Raw genomic sequence first — 22718 nt, 5'->3', positions numbered from 1 at the left:
GGAGAGCGTGATTCGAGAGCACGACCGTCATCTGCCCCTCCTGGCCTGTGCGCGCGCCCCATCTACGTCACCATCGTACAGAATATGTGCACTGCCCCCCTTGGCATTCTCGGTATGCACAAAGTTCGGTCAAGAACCCCGCGTTGTTTCGGGGCGCGAGGCATAATCTGAGCCCGACCATTGCGCCTTCCATTATACGAGCCGGGCGTAATTCCTGTCGCTTCATCAGACCATCTCTACGAGCAATCTATACTTTTCCCCCAATCATTTCGAGCTGCCGAGAGGCCTTTTCCCGTCACTCAGCCTCGACCTTGGGGCGTGGTGCGCCTGGCCAACAACCCGCCGCCCGGTCGCATATCCGGCCGCCTTGTTCCCTGCGACCACGTCGCTGCTGTCCACTTTTGCGCCTTGGTCATCGTGAGTTATACGGCGTAGAGGCGTTGCACCCATTCTCTTCCCGACGCCCACGGGGAGAGGACCTTTCTATGAGGGCTGGGCTCGTGTGTGGTATAAGTAGGTAGGAGAACAACCTCGTAGCTCGCAGGAGAAATCTTTCGGCTCGCACAACCGGTTCTTTTCTCATCGGTGCAACATCAAGATCTCGTCAGCAACTCCAATGATGAATTTTGTCCCGTCCTTCATGGCAGAAAGCCAATCGAACCCAATGGCGCTACGTACATCCGCCGCCGCCTTTCCCGCCCATACAAGCTCCATGTTCGCGCACGGCCTATGCCACCCACCAGATGTGTTTGGCCAGGGGCAGACACCGGCTCGGGGCCCCTATGATCGACAGTACATGGGCAACGCGGATCTTGATGCCCGTGAAGGTGTTTACGCTATCTACAACAACATGCCGCCGGCTTTCTCTGGCACTGGAGACCATGTTCCTGCGTACCATTTCGTGCCCGACCCGGCTCTCCTAGGAGGATGCGCGTTCCAGATGGAACCGGGCACGATGCGACAAGAGCTCAGTAGCCCGGCCATCGCTCACAACGGCCAATATCTGGTGGGTTCATATCATCAGCTTTGCTGACGCCTGCGCTAACCACATGGGGACGCTCGCAGCTCGGGGTCCCGAGAGAGCCGTCCGGCCTCGCGAGGGAAGGAAACCATGTGTCTTTACTTCCCCCGGCGCTGAAAAAAACCGCACCGGTGCCGCTGGTACCTCAGGAGTGTCTACATTCCTTATCGTCGTACATCGACGGAAAATGGAGCACGATCGACTTCACCTTCACGGCGGCCATTACCCGAGACATGGAGTACGATCAAGAGGTGAACGGCTACATCATCTACCGCCGAAATTACATGGACGTCTATTGCTCGGTTGTCTTCCCGTCCTATGGAGGTGACGAATTGGTGCGCTGGAACTCCCCGGAAACAGGGGCTCAACTCAAAGTCCTCGCGTTTGGCGTAGGCGTGTCTGCTACGTCCGACAAGGACAACGGGTCGGTTGTGCTGAATGAGTTGACCCCCCAGCGAAGATTGGGTCCCATCGCCGAAGTGGAGGTCAAGCGCCTAGAATCTGACACCCAACCAGGGCCCACGAAAAAAGCGCACCATTTCCAACGCCTGCAATTCCGGCGATCTACCAAGAAGAACGGCAAGGGACCGACCGCACAGGAGAAGTTCCTGTTGCGCGCCAGCCTCTATGTCAAAATAGACCAAGGGGGCGGCCAAGAGTCAGATTGGAAGCGTATTGGCTACAATGAGTCGCCCGGTCTGATTGTGCGTGGTCGCGCTCCCTGCTGTTTTAAACCCGACGAATCCTCTTCGGATGCAGGAATGGTGCCCGTGCCCGGATCCATCGCTTCGATCCTCAGTTGAGGCCTTCTATCGCTGCCTCGCTTTCCGCTCGAGCACCTTGTCAGGGACAGAGCTGTGGATCTTGGGAGACTGCTGGTCGCGGGGGAGAGTCACTGTGCGGTCATCTATGCTATCTACCACCTTGTCAGTTCCTCAATGTATGGTCCCCACTAGTTGTCTTGGTTCAAACACAGGAAACAATTGATACTACCCCGTTATCCCTTCGAATTTGACTGAACAATGTACTTGGGCTAGGACTAGTGAGCATGGGGCCGTAGGATTCGGGCTGGGCCGATAGAGGAATCCTGCCAGTCGAGACACCGTACGTAAGGGAAAGAAATCACATCACTTATGAAGAGGAGTATGCGCAAGGAGGAGGGACAAAGTGTAAGGGGGGAGAGACGAAATGCAAGGAGAAGAGACAAAATGCAAGGAGAAGAGACAACACGCAAGGAGAAGAGACAACATGCAAGGAGAAGAGACAACACGCAAGGGGAAGAGACAACATGCAAGGAGAAGAGACAACACGCAAGGGGAAGAGACAAGTACGCTAGGCTTGGCACCCCCTTACAGTAGAGCGTACGATATAAGGAGAGGAGAGAGGGATATTCTTTCTTCTCCCTCCTCAGATTTATCCTCCTTGTTACTAGGTTGGCTAGCTAGTTGCAGAACTCTTTCCAAACCCATACCAAGACCCCACAAAATGTCGCTCATCTCTCCGCTATCACGCATCCCGGAGCCGGGCTCAGGCCTCGTCAAGGAGAAATATACCGTTACATCTGGCACGAAGGCGAATCCCGTCGAAATCGACCTCTGGCGCATCGCTACGTGCAGCGCAAAGGATAGCCTCGAGCCGCAGCCGGGGGCTGTCTGGGTGCCCGGGGGGGCGATGCTGGTGCTGGATATCGACATGGAAACGGCAGACATGGCCTCGATCAGCGACTACTTCACCGCCAAGCTGGGTACGGAGCCGCTGGACCGCGATGGGCGCGGCTACGTCCTCCTCTACGTGGCCTACCGCGCGGGCCGCCCGTTCCCCGCCCCGCCCTGCGACGTGCTCGCCGCATATCAGTACGCCTGCGCGCACGCGGAAGAGCTTGGCATCATCCCCGACTCCATTCCCATCATCGGCTGCAGCGCCGGCGCCAACCTGGCCTGGGCCGCCACCCACATGGTTCTGGATCTGGTCGCGCAGAATCCCGAGGACCGCCTGCTGCGCGCCCCGCCCGGCTTCATGTGTATCTATCCGATGCTGGATCCGTACACGGATTGGGAAGATACCGAGGGCGGCATCGAGCAGGCGACGGCGGACCGTCTGCGGCGCGGCTGGAGGTCGTACCTCAAGTTCGACAACCTCGCGGAAGAGGACCAAAAGTACCTCAAGTACGCGAAGCTCCTGGAGCTGTCGGTCGAGGACCTCGGCAAGCTCGTTATGCCCATGCACATCGACTACGGGACCCGGGACTACTTTGCGCAGGAGATACGCGGGGCTATCACCCTGTTGAACAATGCCGGGGTCGCTGTCAGGCTGGTCGTGCTGGACGACGTGGGGCACGGTTTTGAGATCTCCACGTTCAAAAATGACCCGGAACACCCGGCGTGGAGATTGGCGTGCGAGGAGAGGCGGTACTTCCTGAGGAGCCTGTTGCCTTGAAGGCTAAGGAGGGGGGCAGCGACCTAATTGGACGCAGCGAGTGACTGGTTAGAAAAAAGATCCGGCGCAATTTTGCAGGGAAAATGGCTGGTGACGCACTTGGAACATTTGCTTCCGGGTTCCAGAAATTTGGTGGTTACTCCTTTGTTACACCGAGATAGCGCAAATGCCTGCCAGCAACTCCATGTTGTGTCAATGAACGTGAGCATGCTCCCCATCATTCAATTGCGTCGCCAATGATATGTATGATCTCCCGAATCCTACCTATGCCGTAGAAATAGGGCAACATCAAGTTATCTGCGAGTCAATGTCACGGTGAAGGCTCTTCGTCAGCGCTTGGGCTTTTCATTTCCCTCAATGAGTGCCCGGAGCTCATGCTAGACTGTGTGCTGTCATGGGAGCTTTTGCATCGCACCACAATCTCCACAAAAGCCTGTCGATCTTTCTCGGCGGGGACCTAATTTCCTCTTCTAGTCGCATACTGACATGACCTCATCATCATGTGGTAGCCAATCAAAAGGCCCCGACAAAATCTGTCGGGGACTTCTGATTGGTTGTTTCGTTGCCCTGGCGGTAACCCTAATGGGGAGATTAGCCGAATAATTCCCACCGCGGTAAATAACAAATCCACAGGTACGCTAGACAAATGCCTAATCGGGTCTCGTAAATGACTAAGCAGCGGTGACTAAGCAGCGGCACTCAGGGGGACAGAATTCCGTCCCCAGTGAGGCAGGAAATCTGGGCAGAATACCCTAATGGTGGGGACAGAATTCTGTCACCCCCTGGGTGAGCGGTGACCAAGAGTCTGCCGAGCACATGTCAGACGCGCATCTCCGTCAGCCAGCTCTGGCTAGCGCTGTATTCGGTGCTGACGGCGCCTCTGACGCACTGCACCGGACACGACTCCTGCAATGTCCTTCCGTGTGTCTGAGGTGCGAAACTTCGACAGCACCCTGGTAGCTGCGAATGTGCCGCTTCCTTCTCGGCCTTGATAGCGGCTACGAGGGAACATACTGATAATCGAGTCTCGGCCGACCGGGGCTGGGAAACAACCCATGACAAAGAAAAGTCGCGGAGTGCGGGGGGCCTGTCAAGTGTCAGTCAGCCGCGCCGCTTGCCCGCTCCCAGTAGGGCCCAGCCGTGGGCGACAAGGTGCACCCGGTCCAGCCCAGACCTGCTAAAGGGTGGTGAGGCACGGTGCAGTGAATAGGCGGCACGGGCCGCAGCCCAGAGCCGTTAATCGCTGCCCCGTCTTTGGGGTTCCTCAGGAGTTCGGCAGCCCGAGCTACTGGAAGGCTTAGTAGCCGCAGCGCCGGGGCCCCGCATGTTAATTTTCCGACCAATTACATCGGTCGCTTAATAAGCCACACCGTGGTCTGGGATGGTGCGGTACTTTTCCCGCTTCGATGCCCGCAAAGTAAGTAAGAATGCAGACGTAGTAGTAAATTAGGAAGGCAGCGCATTACTTCTGAAAGTAAATGCTTCGCCGCCGTAGCCTGTATACAGCCCTCTGCAAGGTACCTATATACGGCTGCTCTTGCGGCGTGCGGCCTCAACTGACTGCCCTGTATGTGGCCTGCCTTCGTAGGGCTCTACACTACGTATGGAAGCCTACGTTATCTATACGTAATTAAATTAATAACGATCAATTAATAACGTACCTATGCATACGAAACGTAGCACCTCTTTTATCCCCGAATTCAACGTCTGGCTACTCGAGATAAAGAGCCGCGTAAGTTTATCTAGATGATAAATGAAGCCTCTCCTACTTAAAACGTGGTATTCCTCGTAGAATCCTGCTTCACGAGTAGAGGGCTTGTAAGGGTCCTCAATCCACAGTCTCTTTTCTTCTGTATTAGTCACCTCTATATGCAGCTGACGTTAAGCAAAGCCATGGTATGGATTGGGGTTAGCGGCGGGAAGAGAGACGTAGAAGTGGTATTACGGCTTAGCGAGGGCCGAAGATATTATATTATTAGGGTTCAACTACCTACACTCACAACTAAAAGCCTCTATATATTCCGGAAGCTAATGTAATCATATGTTCCTCTCCTCGGTTTCTTTATTTTTCTCTTCCCGTTGTCTCTTGTGTGCCAGTAAGACCTCCCCGGCCTTCGCCACAGGTGGAGTAAGATAAGTAGGGATGAGAGGAGTAGGACCAGGAGCAGTAAAGACATGTTCAGAATTGCGCTCTCTTCTCCGAGGAGCTAGCGTCGCGATGATGACGGTCGCGCACGGGCGGCCTTCTAAGCCCTCCCTCCTACTCTCACGTTTCACGGAGAGTAGCATCCTACGCCGCAAGCTTTTGTATTGATCCGGGCTATAATTTAGCTACTAGACCTTCTCAGGACGATCCGGCGCCGGGAGCGGCGGAGGGCCCAAGTCGGCCGCGTCCTGTGTCTCTTCCTCGTCATTGGCGTATTCTTCGTAGGGGCCGATTCGCGTACGCACGTTACGGGCGAGCCGCGCCAACATGTGGTAGGCGAGCATGTCGTTGCCCGTATGGAAGCCATGCAGACCTTCGCCAGCCGAGGGCGACAACTCGATCAAAGGGAACGAGTAATCGCCTTAACACGAATAGCCGACCGGTAAATCCATCTCGATTTCGCTCTGCGCTTTTGGAAAAGGATTTTCCAGTGCCCCATACCACGACTGTGTCGTGATGTCCAGGATGGGCAGAGGCATAGGTGTCTCGCCTATGCCGTATGAGGTCCGCCACAGGGTGTAAGTGAGGATGATGCTGTGATCTTGGGTCACCGCGTTGTGGGAGACGTCGGTCGGGTTGAGGAAGGCGACCCGTTGGATCTTGCAGAATGTGCTCTCCTCCGCCCAATCCAGCGTTGGGGTCTGGGTGTCGTCCTCGTCGTCTTGATTGAGCGCGCCCCCTTGATGCCTGTAGGGCAGCCAAACGAGAAGACGACCAAGGCTTTCTTTCGAGGGTGGCTCACGATCAGAACACAATTTATTTGCGCGATCCGAGCTGCATATCTACATCGTAAAGGCCACTGCCCTGATTAGTGAGCGCCCTCTTCTTTGTACGAACAGGTTTTAGGCTCCATCAGACGAGCTTAGCTGAGCTCTCACTTGCCAGTGCTTGACAGAGCCGTCGCCTGGGTGCGGGAGCCGTCTAACTGCATCCAAGATTCAGTTTTTCGTACGGGTTAAAATCAACGGTAACGTTGCTCATGCGGCCCTCGTGGTAATCACAAACTAATTCCGTAAAATCGGGCCCGATCCTTTCTTTGCCACTGATCATGCGATGGGGCTCAGCCAAATGATCCCACGGACGATGCACTAGCTAGTCTATTTTTAACACCCCGATGGAAGTAGAAAGGCTTTTCCGAAAGAATGGTCCATCCACTCCCTACTGTCTGTCATCACCGTATCAACGAGGCTAGTATGTCTGGGTATCGGACAGACCGACGTACCTATACTCGTACAAGGCATAAAATATTCGGGATGGAGACTTGCCAAGAAGTTTTCTGTTTTCGGTAGGTAGTTACCTAATCTGGAAATACCTAGTCATTTTTGTAACCCGACAAACAACGTTTCTGAAATTTTGCAATGGACAGTATTCTCAGCCTGCCATGTGACATGTAGCCTCGCTTAGTTATCAAGTAGGGTGGACCGTTAAGTGCTGTTTTTACGGCGGAACATGTAAGCTAGTCTCGCTAAGAAGTTTTCTATTTTGATAGGAGGGTTGCCTGATTAGGAAATAGCTAGAGGTTTTTGTGCCCCGATAAATAACGCTTCTGCAATATTCGGGATGGACTCATCTGGCACAAAATCAACGCAGACCTGGCATTCCACACTCGACACCCTACAGCGAGCAGCATACAATCAACGCACAGCAGCCTAGATCCGACATCCTTCTACGAGAGTCCGGCATTGTCCCACAAAAAGCATCGGACAACTGAACCCTATATAGCCCACCCAGCATTATGTGCGTGTAACGTCCGCAGAAACGGCATTCCCGATAATTTTAGCTATTTTCCTCCACACCTCTCGTCTTCTTTTTCCTAATGCGGAAGACTGCAGCCCGAGGCAGCCGCGGACGGCAGGCTTCCTCGGTTTCCTCGGTCTCTTTAAGCAACCCAGGATTCTGCCGCTTTAAAACCAGACGCTCCGTTTTTGACGCCGTTTCTGCTGCCTGCTCTGTCCGCATCGTTGACTCGTTGCTCGGCCTCATGTTCTTTTTGCCAACCTCTTCCACCCGCTTGGTTCGGTTTCGTTGCGGTCTCTGCTATTCTGGGCCACGTACGGATCAGGGGCGGGCTCGCGGTATGTCACGATGGCTGAACCATGAAGAAAGCGTGAGATGACGCAGATGGTAGGCCGACAAAAGATCATGGCGTTTCAGTATGTATGCTATCAATACTCTTTCACTCATCTCCCACTTGGCGTGGGGAAAGATGCGAGCGAGCTCGAAGCGCTTCTCGAACCAGCTGACTCGTATTCAGGCTGATGCGTGCCGGTACTCGAAGCGACCGCCGAGTCTCCTGAATAGGTATGTCGTGCCTATGCCGCCGACCAGGCCCGTGGTGTGGTTGCCCACCGCATGCGCGCGTCCAAAGTCGTGCCACGCCCGCGGCCACCCCAGGATGGCCTCGTCGATGCGCCGGCCCAGCGTGTAATCTCTATTGACAACACGTCATGTCTGCCGGACACCGCATTCTCTGACAACGCGACAGCCTCTTCAGACGACCTTTCCCTTAACTACCCCCTCCACTGCCTCTCGGTCCTGTCAATACCCCCTCGTCCAAAGTCTCAATCGATACGACGAGTCACCCACATAATGTGCTGGAACTCTCAGACGAAACCGCCAGCTGCCGTTGCCGGATGTCCTGTCGATGTCCTCCGTCTGGAGATGAGACGGCCGGCGACGGACCTGCGGGCAGAGTAAAAAACTCCCCGTTCATACTATAAGCGGAGCGTAGGGATGACGGCGGAATATTAGGGTCAGCCCTACCCTGGTGGAAAGGGGTTTCCAGTCCTTCGGACGACGTGGGATCCTCATACTTCATGTAGACTGCGCGGCCCGGTCACGAGAGAGAAAAATAAACACAGAGCGGACGCGCGACCAAGACGGAGAGAGAACGTATTCCTGAGAGCCCACGTCCGGTAAAGGGAAGGAGGGAGGGTCCACGGAAAATTATGAATGGAGCGCCTCCAAAAACAGCAGGGAGAAAGAGATTCCGCCACCCTGCGACCGCGATAGAGCCGGGCGCCGTTCGTGGTCGTGGCCAGCCGAGGAAGCCCAGGGACAAGGGCGCCGTCGCTCCGGCGGACTAAGCTTCCTTCTAAGCACGCACCCCAGGCCACCTACCATGCCTCTGATGCCGCCGTTACGGGCTGGACCACCCCACCCATTGGCGGTGCTCAGCCGTCGGCAGGGGAAGGTTTTTCGCAGACAGATCTTGATCTGGGTGTGGTGATGATACTGCCTTGTTCCATAGGAGCAAACACCGAACAACGCTCTTTTTACGCCATCAAGAACACGCCCTATTGTGCCTGCGTCTTTTATGCTAGTGCCATTGGCGTGGCCGATAGACTCGTCGGCCTTGGTAGTCGCGGCAAGTGCTACAGAAAGGCGGAAATGGAGGCCGCCTCTGTGGCTGGTGAATGCGACGTGGGCCTGCCAAAGACTGCTATCCGGCACTCTCTTTGCTACTCTAGACGATTCCGTCTCTGGCACCCCTTGGCTGGCCGTTCCTCGCCGCTGAGAGGAGCAGGCGCGAGGCAGCCCCGCTCGTCGCCGCATCAGACACCGGACCAGTCGGCCACATTCACCACCGCCACCTATGAACCCGAAGCCATGCGTCCTCTCCCGGCCAATCGGCAACACCTGCGACGACAAGTCGTGGAGACGATGCCCCGATTCGCCCTCTATAGCACGCGCCACGGACCCGTTCTTAAGCCAACGTCCAGGTACGCCCTCCGCGCCCGGATCGGTGCTCGTCAGGCTCAGCCCTACCCGCAGGCCGACAGCGCCAGCATGCGTCCCGTGGCGGGTGTTGCCGAGACTGGGGGCTGTTTGGCTCCTGGCCGCATGTTAGTTTCGAGTCGTAGCTCACGTGTGGTGCCCCCGTATCAGGACCTACGCCACACAGCGGGTACTGATCGATTGGTTAACTGCATGCAATTGCCTATCTGTAGTGCCTATAGATAACGACTCAACGCTTAGGAAACGAGAAGAACATGTCCCCTACCGAATTGTGTGGGTTGAGGTTCTTATAGCTTCCCCGCGTCTACTATGACGTAGGGTGAGCACTAGGCTAAGTCTATCGAGAGCCTTATGCTCTAACCCGATAGCCTTATGCCGTAGCCTTACCTCCTGATAGTCTTGTGTACCGCGCCTGGTTCACCTACCCTACGTTACCCTCATGTATTGTAAGTGTAGAGTAGGGTGCCTGAGCGAGGCTGTTCGTGACACCCCGTCACTCACATCTAGTCGAACGGCGTGCCCTTGCGAGGGGAGATGTCTGCTTTCTTTCCGGGTCCGGCGTTGTCGCTACGTCTACGCCAAGCTGGCCGTCAGTGGGCACGGTAAAGGGGGAGGTTCGTAGGCGTGCCGGCAGAGGAAATCATCGACGGATCCCTCAAAGCTACGTCCAGTGTCAGCAGGACAGGAAAGAATCGATGGGATGGCAACGGGCCGTACTACCCTGCCGCACCGGCTGGAGCCGGCTTTGATCGGGCAGGATGTAGTCTATGTAGACTCTCCTTCTTACCACTCATCACTATCACGAACCGTTCGCTCGATGCCGTCACGCACGGCGTCTCCGGTCGTTCATATCGCCAATTCTGCCGATCTATGTTTCCGTTCTCTACTGGTGATGGCCGGGGTTCCGACCGAACGATCAGTGATAGAGGCGCAGGTATCGGTGTAGTCCCTGTCACTGTCGGTCGGATACCATTTCAATAACGGGCGAAGAGGCGGCATGGCATGTCGAGATTGGGTGCGCTGGAAGCTGACTGATTCGAGAGTCTTGTAGGTATGTCGGCACGCCCAGCGCTATGCTGCTGCCAACTGAACCGATCGAGGTCATTCGGTTGTGGCAGGTCGCATGTTCAACACTGGGAGGCCGACACTGGGGTTTTTGGCATTGTCAGGCATCTCGAATCTTGAGCGCTTTTATTTTCGTTTTATTTGGGTGGTATCCTCGATGTGGTTCTGTCTTGTTTCCATCGTAATGTGTTGTTTTATAGAATCCTACTCCTTTTTTTTTTGGCGTGCTAAACGCCTTCTGCTGCTGCTGCGACTCTTCCTCTACAAGGCCCTCTACCCTGAAAGTAAATCGTCCTACTGTTCCCCGGTACTAATAGTTCACATTGTTCACTGCGGTCTATAACAGTCCCCTACCACCTACTATATCTAGTGACATCCACGCTCTCTGATTGGAAAACTAGTCTACCAGCCGGGCCTGCCGGTCCGTGGAGGATATATACAAGACGGCGTGGCGTACCAGGACAATCCTATTCGATCGATCGGTGCCTATTCAGGGGAACGGGTAACACGTCCTAGCTGTGGGACTGATGATAGGAATCCCTCAACAGTACGTACTATCTAGCGGTAACATATTTGTCCTCGGAGACTTACACCTATGTTCCGTTCGTAAAGCTTGAGCGCGACGGACGGCCGCTATAAATACAAATGGGTCGTAGTAGTTTAGTATCACCGGACTAGTATGGCTTGATCCTGACTATGGCTAGTACGATGTGGGCTAGTACGAAGTTGAAGTAGGGAGTGAAATACTCGATAGCCATCGACGGCATCAGCTGCTCGTCACTTGTAAATAGAATGTGGAAACAGGGCTGTTTTTGTTTTCATCATGCAGTGCCGGGGCGGTGGTCGGGTGCCTCTCCCAACCTGCCCCTGCCTACCACAACATGTTTTCATGTCCTCTTTCTCAGCATGTCCCTTACAACTCGCCCATGATCGCCCAAAGCAGGTGAATGTATCTCACCGACGCTCTACCTGTTCCGACGCAGGGAAACCCACCCTGACGACATCTTCATTCCAGGCCCAGGTCCATTTTTTACACCCAACCTTGGCGTCTGTTGCCCTAACCTGATACGGAAGGTTAGCCGAATAATTTACCCTGCGGCACACAATAAAGTTTCAGGCGCCCTAGATAGAGTTCTCAAGTAAGTTATGCTACTCACAGTAGCACATCAAGACTACAATGGAGGAAACACAACGGAGTGGACACAACATGTCCGCTTCACGGCTGTATGGAGTCAAGGCCGGTTCGGCTTCGCAGTTGATGGCCGAGTCGCAACCGTTATCATTCGACAGTTCTCGTCTAGCGTGGTGCCGTGCCGGCGGAAGTAGAGCGAACCGGCTCGACAAGCGTGGTGCGCAGTGGTGTAGGGTCACTAGTTTGATTACATAAGCCAAAGGGTTTACGGAGAGCGCACGACGCCGGTAGTGGGAGCTCCTGCGATGATGCGACCTGAGAAATAAAGAGGCCACAAACCGTGATATGAGGGCTGCGTATTTGGGCGGAGACATCTGGCTGAATAGATAGCCTGTCGCACGTATAGTGCACAAGTGCATGCGCAACTTGACGTTTCACTCGCCCGCCTCCAATCAGTATTAGTAAGTAAGAATGCCACTTACGTCACCGCTTTAGTAAGGTGATACAATGCTAGGCCTTATTAAGTTAGTATACCACGTGACCTAAGGCGCTATACCTAATAAGGTAATGAGCCTTTGGTGGTAATATTCCACAGTTAGTCATCTAAGGTGACTATCCTACTAGAGAAGAAGGACTCTAGCCGTGCGTGAACGCACTAGCTAATTACAACGCGGCGTTGTTTGTCTGTAAAATGTCTAGCCTAAGGCATAACCTTGACGAGGCCCTAGCCCTCAGTATAACTCTCCCCATTACATCCCTCCCATTGTCGCTCGCTTTCTTAACGTCCTCGCTTGACACCTCTGCCTTGTAGACATCCCCCACGCAGCCCAGCCGCCTCCCACTTCTTGATGTTCTTCAAGGTCAGGGTCAGATTGGCTGTCTGTCGTTCTTCAAGCCCCTTCCTGAGCTCTTGCGTGTGCCTGCCGGATGGTGCTCGGCCTCGCTTCCCGCCTGACTATATTGTGTATCTGCTTTGCAATGGTCAAGCGATGCCCGACATCAACCATAACGTCGTACAGCGCATCATGTAGCACCTCGGTGTAGGGGTTGTTCTTGCGGAGAATTGTCAAGACGTTCATGATCGCCCCAGATCCCGCAGCTGCAGTTATCCTGATGGAAATTGGAGGTCAACACGATATCACGCGGTCTTGGATTGTTGTAGACCTAGCTGAGCTATTCGCGGGGGCGATAGGTAGCCTCATTGACTCCTCCCGAGGGGCTGGCCTTTGAATTGACGACTGAGAGCGACTGAGATAGGGAATCCGACGTGAAAAAAAGCCAATTAGTCCCGTAGCCGTCCAAGCCTTCGTTGAAAACAATGATGCGCCGAAGAGGGTCTTTCACGTTACCCCAAGCTTGGAAGGGTAATGTCTGCTGTGCCTGTCTGCATTCTCTAGTCTAGAAATGAAAGACTGCGCTGGAGATAATCGTACATTTCTCGTCCGTGTCTCGTGGTCCAGCCTCGATTCCCGCGTTGATGAAGCTCTCAGAGACCCACCCGTCATGAGCGTTATCCAAAATAGCCGTCCGGATTGAATTGACGGATACCTCTGCAAATTTACAATCAGGGTGACCAGGAAGGATCCGATAGGACTGATCCCCGAGTTGCGCTTCCCATTCTGTTATTAATTGATGAAGGCCTTTTATCGGATCCTTATTCTGGGCGGCGATTCTTTCCAGGCCCTCAAGGTACAAGGAGATCCCTTTCTCGGCCATGTATAAGAAGGCCGTAGGGTATTTTCCTGGCATATGTCTAGCCAGCAGGCTCAATGCGTCGATCATCTTTTCCGCGCCGTACTCGTGGTATTACTGAATGTCTGAGACCGTAACGAGAGGAACGTCCATCCGATAATCTATTTGTCGCACATACTTGTGTATCATTGACCAGGTAAACCGAACAGGGCTTCTAGGGTTGCGAATGGGATTCGGTAAGTTCTTAGGCGTATCCTTTCTGAGAGAGCGAGGTTGGGGGGTGGGGCGATTCCAGAAGGGCTCGCAACACGCATTCCGCAAGTCGCGAGCTGCTGTCCAATCTCGATGCCATAGAAAAGGTTGGAAGTCCTTAGCTTCTTCGTGCTCAAGACTAGAGTGGCACTAGGTCCAGGTGTCACTGTTTGTGGTCGCGCACGTTTCTCAAGGCCGGACATGTCAGCAGGGTTGCTTTTCATCTGCTCCGTCCACTCTTTACTTCCAAGAGCCGGACGGTCTTCGCCCTGCTTTGCGAGTTGGACCGAAGTCCCTCGACTGTGGCCTTTCGATCTCGAGTGTACCTGAACGGTGCCCTGCCACTGCCCCTGCCACGGCTGTAGCGGAACCGGTGCGAGTACTGGCCCTTGAGGGAGGAGGAGTTCTGGGCCTCGGACCACTTCTGTTAGTGTTTCTCGTACTTCGACGCTTGGTAGACTGAACGGGTGAACCAGCCAAGCCCGCGAGACTCTGCTGAGGTGGAGGAAGGTGGCCAATCTGTGAGCGTGTTTGACAGGGGGTGTCTGGTATCTGCGGAGGAGGAGGTCCAGCGATTCTTTGCTGGACAACGAGTGGTGCAACTGTCCCAGGCCTGCCCTCGGACGCGATCAAGTTCTTGTAGTTCGCAGGTAGCGGTCCTGTCCAATAGAGCCCATGAGCTTCTTTGAAGGGATATCTCTCTATCGCCTCTTCCCAAGCGTCAAGTTCCCGTTCTTTGGCTCGAGTGGCCGAATCCATAGCTCCCGTGCCATCTATGAGGTGTCTGAGATGGCCTTCAATGAGATGAGGATCTATACGACAGCGTTGAGCTTTGCGAATTCTTCCAAGGCGGCATATCATCTCATGCGAGGCAAGTTGCAGTCTTGTGAGAGGCGTGACATTGAACTAATGCGGGTGAATTCTCAATGCCTGATACCCATCCATGAGACTTGTGGCATCTCCTCCATATGGAATAATCAACTGGTCGAAGAATTCCACGGACGTCCATTCTGAGAGTTTTGAGAAGCCTCCTTGAGGCGTCGAGACACCCTCTCTTTGGCATTTCTGATCGAACTTCTCCACTTCTCTCGACCTTGCATATTCGGATAATAGCCTCCTGTGTGCCTTATCTCTGCGGTTGCGGCTATCGTCGAATTTCTTCTTTTCTTTTCTCAAGTCTTTGAAATTGTTGAATTCCACTCGCGCGTTCGGAAAGTCTTTTGTCTGCTCGTAGGCTTGCTGAGCCAAAAAGTCGCGCTATTCGCCCACCTGACCGTATTTGAGATTGAGATTGGCAAAGAACTCTTGGATGCGAACTAAGTCAGTCCAGTCGATGGCTTCGACCGCGGTGGCGAGAGGGACTACGTAGACGCCCGACGGATTTTTGGCGGACAGCGCCGGCTGGTTTTCAACGGTACCGGCGTTGGGGTGTTGGTATTGAGTCGTTCGTCCCGTGGGGATCAAGGCAGAAGGGTTTGGATGAAGAGCAGGGAGTTTCGGTGCGAGGGATCTTTGCTTGTTGGACCATCTTGACCAAAGAGCGTCGATGCCCTCTGAAAGACTGACCGTGATTGTGACCTTGAGAACAGTAGAAGATTGCTGAAAGAAACCAAGAAACGAGAAGATGGTCGACCTTGTAAGATTTTGAGATTGTCGAAGTGAGAAAGACCGAGAAGAAGCAGTTGAGCTTTGCCGTGCCGGAACAGATAGAATATCGTTCGACGAAGATGAAAGAAGTCCAGAATGCTTCGTACGAACGTAGAAAGAGAAGAATGAGTTGTTGAGTTGTGAGAAAGAGGAAGGGTTAGTCGAGGAGAACGAGAGAGATACTTATACCCAGCCTATTGAGCGTATATGCGTGCCGGGGCCTCTCCGGCAGAACCTCCTCTGACTGTTGTCTCAGTTCTTCACTTTCATGCTCTGACTTGACGTTGGAATTGTCATCTTTTACTCAGCCAGAAGGCTAGCTTTGGTCAAATGACTTTCCTTCCTGCTCCGCGTCACTGATATAGTTAATAATCACGCCCCGTGGCACGTGCTCATGCTTCTGCAGTTTCTTGGCTTGATCCTGATAGAGCTGTCACTCGCAATGTGAACTTCCCGCTTTCTAGGCCATGCCACTTCTCCTTGAGCCTTTCATGTCCCGGCCGTGTCGTCGGTCTCAAGCATACGCAATGCGGGCAGTCTTTGCGCCCGCGGAGAACTTTGACTAATCAGCGTGCTCGACGTCATTCTGTAGATTGTACAGGATAGGCCTGACCAATCGGAGGTCGCGCTAGTCATACTGGTGCAAACCTTAAAATAGTCCCTAGCTTTCATCTCCAGCTCTTTTCCAATCTCTTCTTTACTAACACCTCGATGTTTCCGCCTCACATTTCAGCATCTGCCCAATAGGCGGCGATGCTTCTTTCCCTCCCTCCTTCTCTTTGTTAGCTGAGCTCTGAAGCTAACACTTCAGCGGTTCCTGAAGCATCGCCAACTACGCCACTGCGACAATCACCCTCAGTCTTTGCAATACTAGTAAGAAGAGGAGAAGAGAAATGACTACAAGAAAACACGAAAAGGAAAAACAGAGGAAAAGCACCTCATCTCTTGCCTCACTTGCCGCTTCGCACTAGCCGAGCACAGGGGCTGGCAACGATCATCTTGCGGTATCAATCTTCAAAAGATTCCCCCATCACTCTTAAGCCCGCGTATCGTCATCGGATTTCATCACTCATTGCCAGAATCTCGACCACTATGGTTGGCCTCATATTAGGCGGCTGTAGGGATGGCACAATAGTTCCTTCCCGCAGCCGATCGCTACGGCGTAGACGAGACCGCTCTCTTTCAGGCGGGAAGCTCGACTTGTTTTATGAGGATCCTGACTCGTCTTCCTGTAGAAGGTCCGCCGGAGGGGAGCCAGGCGAACCGTGCCTTTAGATTTTTTCTGGTGACGCCGTTTCTCCCAGAAAGTCCGTTGGCCTGGAATAAAATCTTTTCAGTCTGTTAGCAATGTAGGTGCCCTGGAGTCGCGGCCCATCGAGCTCCACCAAGTGTATGTCCCTTTTTCCTTATCGGCCCCATTGATTGTGAACGGTCCAAACCAACGAAATCCTAACTTCTTCTCGGCTGACATGTTCATGGAGCCTACGGTATCGTGGCTAAGTTCTAACATTCCTTCTTCGAATGGTTTCGGCTGTACACTATATCTCTTGTCAAACTGGTCCTTTTCAAGCCGCCGCAGACAATTCAAATGTGCTGCCGCTTCGTCGAGGTCTTCACTACGCCTCTCGAGCGCTCTTACCCTCGTTGCTATCAGGTCGGCGGTATCAACGACTTTATCCTAGTTCATGACATCCTAGGTTGTGATTTCAAGGTCGATTAGCAATATCGGTTCGATCCAGGAATTCGATCTCGTACGGTGTCATTCCAGTACCGGCCTTGATAGTTATCCTATCGGCCTAAAGAACAGCGTGTAAGTAATTCATCTAGGTGCCTTCGCCATCGATCTTGTACATTTTTAAGAGCGCATTTGTGACTCCTTATACCCGACCTCGACCTAGTGAACTAGGGCGAGGCTCTTAGCTAGAGGTATTAACTCATATAGCGGTAGGTATAGTATAGGGGTAACGGCTATCGTATAGCGATGATAAAATAGTATAGAGGGTTCCGATTAGATAGGTTTTATAACTTAATAGATAACTGTTATTAACTCCTTAATTAAGTTATTCGTTATATAGACTGATTGATCCTCTTGAAGGATCTTCGAAGAAACTAATCTCCGACCTAGCGTTAGAGATCTAACTAATTCGTAACTAGGAGTGCCTACCTATGTAGTGTACAGGTAAATTCCACTAATTACGTTTCAGCCTGGAGATCTCCCTATTACACTACGCGTTTAATCTTATCAGCCTTTCTTTTATAGAGTGTATTGTCCCGGGCCTCCAAAGGTCGCTCAGATCGGAGACGTTCGTAACGTTGCTCATTCTCCAAATCTTGTCTTAGAGCTTCCTCGTCCACTAACTTTGATGATCTCATCCTTTACTCGTCGTCCTCCACGTCAAAAGGTCTAGTCTAGCCAAAAATTATATTTCTTCGAGGTCGCCGTCGCTCATTTCGAAAGGGACCGTCGCCGAAATCAAATTATTGCCCGAATTAACCACGAAGTTAAGTACTAGCGCTCTTTATCTTTTCCGAGCCCTTATAGATATAAGTACGGGAATCTTTATTATTTTATACTCACCTAACCTTTTAAAGATACTATATTCGTATATTCCAATATTGTAGATACATTCCGATCTTCCTCGAGGTTCGAAGTAGTACGAGCGAGTACCTCCATTCGTCGATTATTATAGGTGTCCGTAAGCTCCACGATGTAGGTATCATTGTCTTTCTCCCAGACGGATCCTTTAGCTACTTTCTAGAATGGTCTTATCAGGAATGCCTTATTAGAGATAGGCAGTACTCAGCGATAGATAGATTCCGTGGTAATAAGTATCCCTTTACGTAGAGTAGTGATAAGACTCGAAGCATGAGAAAAGGATACTTCTTGGGTGCGAGAAGTATACTTTTCTCTTCCGGTGAGTATACGGCCTAAAGTGGTTTAGACCTATCCGGCTTAGGTTAGCTCCGAGCTATTTAACCCCTTTTCCTAAAGGCCGCGTAGGAGGGTGCTTCCCCCCTCTAAGTAGCGTGCTCCTCGCTCTATTTGTGATAGGTCTCCCTAAGATAAAGCGGTATAAAAGATCCAACACGTTAATTATAATGACGTTTATTAGGATATAAATACTAGTAACGCTAAATACGAAGTCTTCGATCATTCCTACGAACTTCTCTCGATCGCCATTGAAATCTACTGCATCCTGAATGAATCGGGCCTTACGTATATCCTTCGACAGACCCTTCTCTTCGACCAAATCCAGAGACATCAAAATGATCTCAGCCCCCGTAGCTAGAAGACCATCTTCATGTCGTCCCCTCATTTCCATAGGGAGGAAAGATAGCTACTCTAAAACAGTCTCGGGCGAACCGGATTATCCTCATTCGAGTTTGCTTGCACTGCTCCGACCCCGATCCTAGCATCGTCCTCGGCCTGGGTTACTCGGATCCCACCGTTTCGCGGAGCATGAGCTTGATGGCTTGGCTCTTGCCTATTCTCGTCATAATTCCAGTGCTTACGCGAGAACCATTCGTCGCGGTTCTCTTTTGTCGCCAGTAGGTCACCCATCCGCACCGATATTTCCTGGTTCAATAAGTGATCTATAATCTTTCCGGCACTATTTAGGTCTTTCGATAAAGCTTTCCGTAGTTTTCTAGGCCCTAGAGGTCCATACTAAGGTTCCTTCACGGGTCTAGCGCGCGAAAGTACCTTACGTGGTCAAACGGGGTCGCCGGAGTCAGCCATTACCGTATCCTACGACATAGGGTCACGTGACCTAATATTGTATAGACTTATTAGCGGCCTCTGATTAGTTAGATTTTCAACTACCGGCGAATCGTCTATGATACCGTCGTATACAATCTCAACGCCCGGTCTTACCCTCCGCGTTACATACCTTCGTTATTCAACTGTAATTAGCTCGTACGCGCCTACTCGAGGGTGTTTAGCCTATACGTGGCCTCATTACTAAGGAGCTAGCCGCTTTCCTAGGGTATCGATATAGGCATCATCCTAGGGTTAGTCAATACATAACCCTTTCATTTCGGCTATACTCCGAATATAAGTATCACGAATAGAGAGATAACTAAGGTAAACCATAAGGGAGTTTACTACTTATAAAGAAGAAGTACCTACTACGCAGCCTTAAGCCAACGGAGAGGGTATAGTAGGAAGGCCACTCTAGATAGCCCTAAGTCGGGCGGCCCTAAATTACTTTAGGCCGTCCGTATATCGAGAGAGAAAGGTATACTTCTCGTAGCTAAGAAGTATCCTTTCTCTATATTTTCAGTTTTATCACTACTATACGTAAAGGGATACTTTTTACTACGGAATCTACCTATCGATAAGTACTGTATATCTTTAATAAGGCATCCTTAATAGATCTTGTCCGCGTAGGCGCGTAGTAAGCTAGTTATAAAACAGCTAGTACACGAATGATTAGTCTTAGCTCCGATCTTTATTAGATATATAGCCGCCCTACGAAACTAACGGAGGTATAGCTCTAAGTTTTAAGACTTCTGACGTCTACGCTTCGCGAGAGTATAAAGGTAATTAATACTTAGTATCTATTATATTTAAGCTCTAATATGGGTCGGGTTTTGGGTCGGATTTTTAAAAAGTCTGACCCGCTAAGACTTTTTATATATTATATAAAGTATATAAAAAGTCAATTTCTATATAAATAGTACATTAAAAGTCTTAGTGGGTCGGACTTTTTAAAAATCCGACCCGAAACCAGACCTATTGTAATGGGGAGAGCGAGAGAGACTAGCTGGAACGTGATTAGTGGAATTTGCCTGTATAAGTGTACAGGATGGCACTCTCGGCCATTAGTTAGTGGGATCTTAGGCATTAGGTCTGAGGTCCTCTTTTTCTTTTCTCGGAAAGAAGACAGATAGATATACAACGGTAATAGAACAGTTATCTATTAAGTTATTGAATCCATTTGATCAGGACCTTTAATGCTATCTTATTGCTACTGTGCGATAGTCGTTACCCCCAAACTCAATGCCCACCGCCGTACGAGTTGATACCTCTGGCTAAGAGCCTCTCCCTAGTTCACTATATTAGAGCCTAGAGATGCATTTGATCTCGGTCCTTATATTTATCTAAGATCTTTTCCTTAAACTTATCCTAAACTATCTCATCGAATTCCGTAAGCTCCTTAAAGCGCTCTTTCTCCATTTTTAATATGAAACGTATAGACCTACGAACTCGCTCTTCTCTAGAGATCACCTTATTATATTTACGTAGCTCTTCGAAATCCTCGAAGAAGGACGCGATATTCTTTCCATTAAAGAACAGGCGATTATCGCTTCCGTCCGAACTCAACGGCGTCTCCGCTGCTCGATATAGCGGACGTTCCCTGCTTTATTTTATTAGTTGAATTTCCTACGGATGACATCATCATAGGCTTTAGCGTCTTAGTTTTGGAAATGTTGTTTTCTTTAATAGTTTATAAGTTATATTAAAAGGGGTTTTCGTTTCTTCTTGTCTCCGCGAGCCCTCCTCACGTTCTCCCCCTCTCTTATCCTATTCCCCCGTAGGAGAACGACCAAGGAGAGGTCTCCCCTTTTTGTATATCTCCACTAGTAATTCCAGCTAGTCTCCTAGGTCTACTTCCCGAACGGTAGCGTTATAGCTTTAACCTATTCTAGTAAACCTAGCCACGTTTGTAATGCGGCTATACCTTAATCAAGCCGCCGTCTTCAAGCTCTATCCTAAGCCTACCTTAGCTAGGGGATGACAGGGTCAAACGCGTTCCCTCCCACTGAGAGGTTTTCCTTCTCGTCTTCGTCTTTTCTGCAGTCGTCCGTTGTTAGTATCCACCCCACACAGAGGCAGCTAAATTGCGCAACCAGCAGCTCAGAAGGACATGCTCGAGGAGAGGTCTTCGTATATAGCCAGCGTAACCCACCCTGTACAGAGGGACTGACTTGCTCTGCTAGTATTCAAAATGGCGTACTCTGTGCAGCGGTCCTGCATGTATGGCCTATTTCTCCGCGTTCTCGTCAAGTCGGCTTCGGTCGTTATCCGTCAATTCGTAGTAGTCGTTACAGTAATTTCGTTCTTCTTAGACTCACCCCTACTACTTCGCCGTGAGACGCTCCGTGCTCAAGTAGTCTCCCATTAAACATCTTATTAGAGGCACTAATGAATTAGGGTCAGGCTTCGAGCTATGGGTAGCCAACTCGTACGAGGGTAGGGGGAGCTTTCCATGTATCATACAACCACTAATAGTAACACAAGTAGATATACGTATAATTAAATAAATAGTTAGTTATCTAAGTTAACTATCATACTAGTACTACTAAAAAAGAAGAAGGACCCTAATCGTGTCTAAACACACTGGTTAATTAAAGCGTGGTGTTATTTATCTATATAATGTCTAGCCTAAGGCCTAACCTCGACGAAGCCCTAGCCCTCAGCACAGCTCTCCTAATTACACTAGAAGGGCTGGCTACTAGTAGGGTTAGGTTATCAGGAGGGCGACTGCCGGCTACCGTCGATACGGATTAAGTTTAGACGACAAGACCCTAGCGTATCCCAAGCGCCGACTCGCTCGAGAGGTCATTTTACAGGAACACCTAGCGAAAATCCCGTGGAGAGGATCACGGTGACAACGAGTAGGATCTCAGACCCCGGGACTTGTTTACCTAGTACCAGCCGCCTCTCGCGACTTTGGGGTTGCTGGCACGTATAAGAGCGGCCGTGGGGTCGCCCATGCCGCCCATGCCGGCCTAGATGCATGGTGTTGTCCAGACAAGAACGCCAAGATCGGTATACAGTCTCACTTGTCCAGATCCGGGCTCGGGTCGCAAGCATGTCTATCTATGATGACGAGTTTAACGAGATAGTGGAGATGTTCAAGGCCTCAAGCCTCGATGACAGGCCGCGGAACAGTCTTCGTACTCGGGCGGAAGCACCCGCACTAGTAGACGCTAATGGGCGCGCTAGAGCGGAGAGGTCGTAAGGTATTTTATCCTCGGCACCGCGGGTTCAGAAGCGGGTAGTGGTCCTACGAGTAAACCGATGGGACCCCACTAAGGTATCATCCATTACCGTAGTTATGGTGTGAAAACCGGCCCGGGATGTAATGACGATGGGATGGGACACTGGCGGAGGTGAGAACGCTACACGGGGCCAACCGGGAAGCCCATCCTAGGCCCGAGTCGCCTTGCTGTAGAGAGTCACCAACTCTCTCTCTCTCTCTCTCTCTCTCTCTTGGCGGTTGGACCAGGACTAAGTATACAATATACCACCCAACTTGAAAAAGAAATTGGGGGCTGGGGGATGAGACGGTGACCGAGGATGTCGGCGGATGAGCTGACGCAATCCACTTCAGATGGACTTAGTGTCAGGCCGCTCATGGTCAGGGACGACCGTTGAGACAAATGCCGAGCCAGGGACCAGGTAAGACTTGTCCATCTGAATTCAACTAGAAGGTGATTTGCTGGCCATCAACGTCGAATGTGAGCCTGTAATAATTGACTGAGCCCATGGACAAACTCGCAATTGCTATCCTGACGATGGC

The 22718-nt window shown here is 51.5% G+C and overlaps 5 protein-coding genes across 5 annotated transcripts; 3 read left to right on the top strand and 2 right to left on the bottom strand.

Moving 5' to 3' along the window:
* Positions 1 to 664: 664 nt before the first annotated feature.
* AYO20_11400 (hypothetical protein) lies at positions 665 to 1824 on the top strand (the record flags this gene model as incomplete). Its single annotated transcript, XM_022649650.1, has 2 exons — positions 665 to 1006; positions 1066 to 1824. 2 exons carry the CDS (start codon positions 665 to 667, stop codon positions 1822 to 1824), a joined length of 1101 nt encoding a protein of 366 aa, XP_022494373.1.
* A 682-nt stretch (positions 1825 to 2506) lies between these two features.
* On the top strand, positions 2507 to 3457 carry AYO20_11399 (hypothetical protein; the record flags this gene model as incomplete). The annotated part of the gene is made up of 1 exon (XM_022649649.1): positions 2507 to 3457. The coding sequence occupies one exon, from the start codon at positions 2507 to 2509 to the stop codon at positions 3455 to 3457; it is 951 nt and encodes a 316-aa protein (XP_022494372.1).
* Positions 3458 to 5791: 2334 nt separating this feature from the next.
* AYO20_11398 (hypothetical protein) lies at positions 5792 to 6594 on the bottom strand (the record flags this gene model as incomplete). Its single annotated transcript, XM_022649648.1, has 3 exons — positions 5792 to 5998; positions 6044 to 6437; positions 6542 to 6594. The coding sequence occupies 3 exons, from the start codon at positions 6592 to 6594 to the stop codon at positions 5792 to 5794; spliced, it is 654 nt and encodes a 217-aa protein (XP_022494371.1).
* Positions 6595 to 8611: 2017 nt separating this feature from the next.
* AYO20_11397 (hypothetical protein) lies at positions 8612 to 9577 on the top strand (the record flags this gene model as incomplete). The annotated part of the gene is made up of 4 exons (XM_022649647.1): positions 8612 to 8686; positions 8775 to 8856; positions 8914 to 9508; positions 9568 to 9577. The coding sequence occupies 4 exons, from the start codon at positions 8612 to 8614 to the stop codon at positions 9575 to 9577; spliced, it is 762 nt and encodes a 253-aa protein (XP_022494370.1).
* Positions 9578 to 14799: 5222 nt separating this feature from the next.
* On the bottom strand, positions 14800 to 18751 carry AYO20_11396 (hypothetical protein; the record flags this gene model as incomplete). Its single annotated transcript, XM_022649646.1, has 2 exons — positions 14800 to 15141; positions 18554 to 18751. The coding sequence occupies 2 exons, from the start codon at positions 18749 to 18751 to the stop codon at positions 14800 to 14802; spliced, it is 540 nt and encodes a 179-aa protein (XP_022494369.1).
* Between the last annotated feature and the right edge of the window lie 3967 nt (positions 18752 to 22718).

This window comes from Fonsecaea nubica (genome assembly GCF_001646965.1).
Source record: "Fonsecaea nubica strain CBS 269.64 chromosome Unknown Scaff152, whole genome shotgun sequence".
NCBI classification, from domain to species: Eukaryota; Fungi; Ascomycota; class Eurotiomycetes; order Chaetothyriales; family Herpotrichiellaceae; genus Fonsecaea; species Fonsecaea nubica.
Note: the sequence above shows the minus strand (reverse complement) of the source record. Positions and strands in the feature narration are given on the sequence as shown.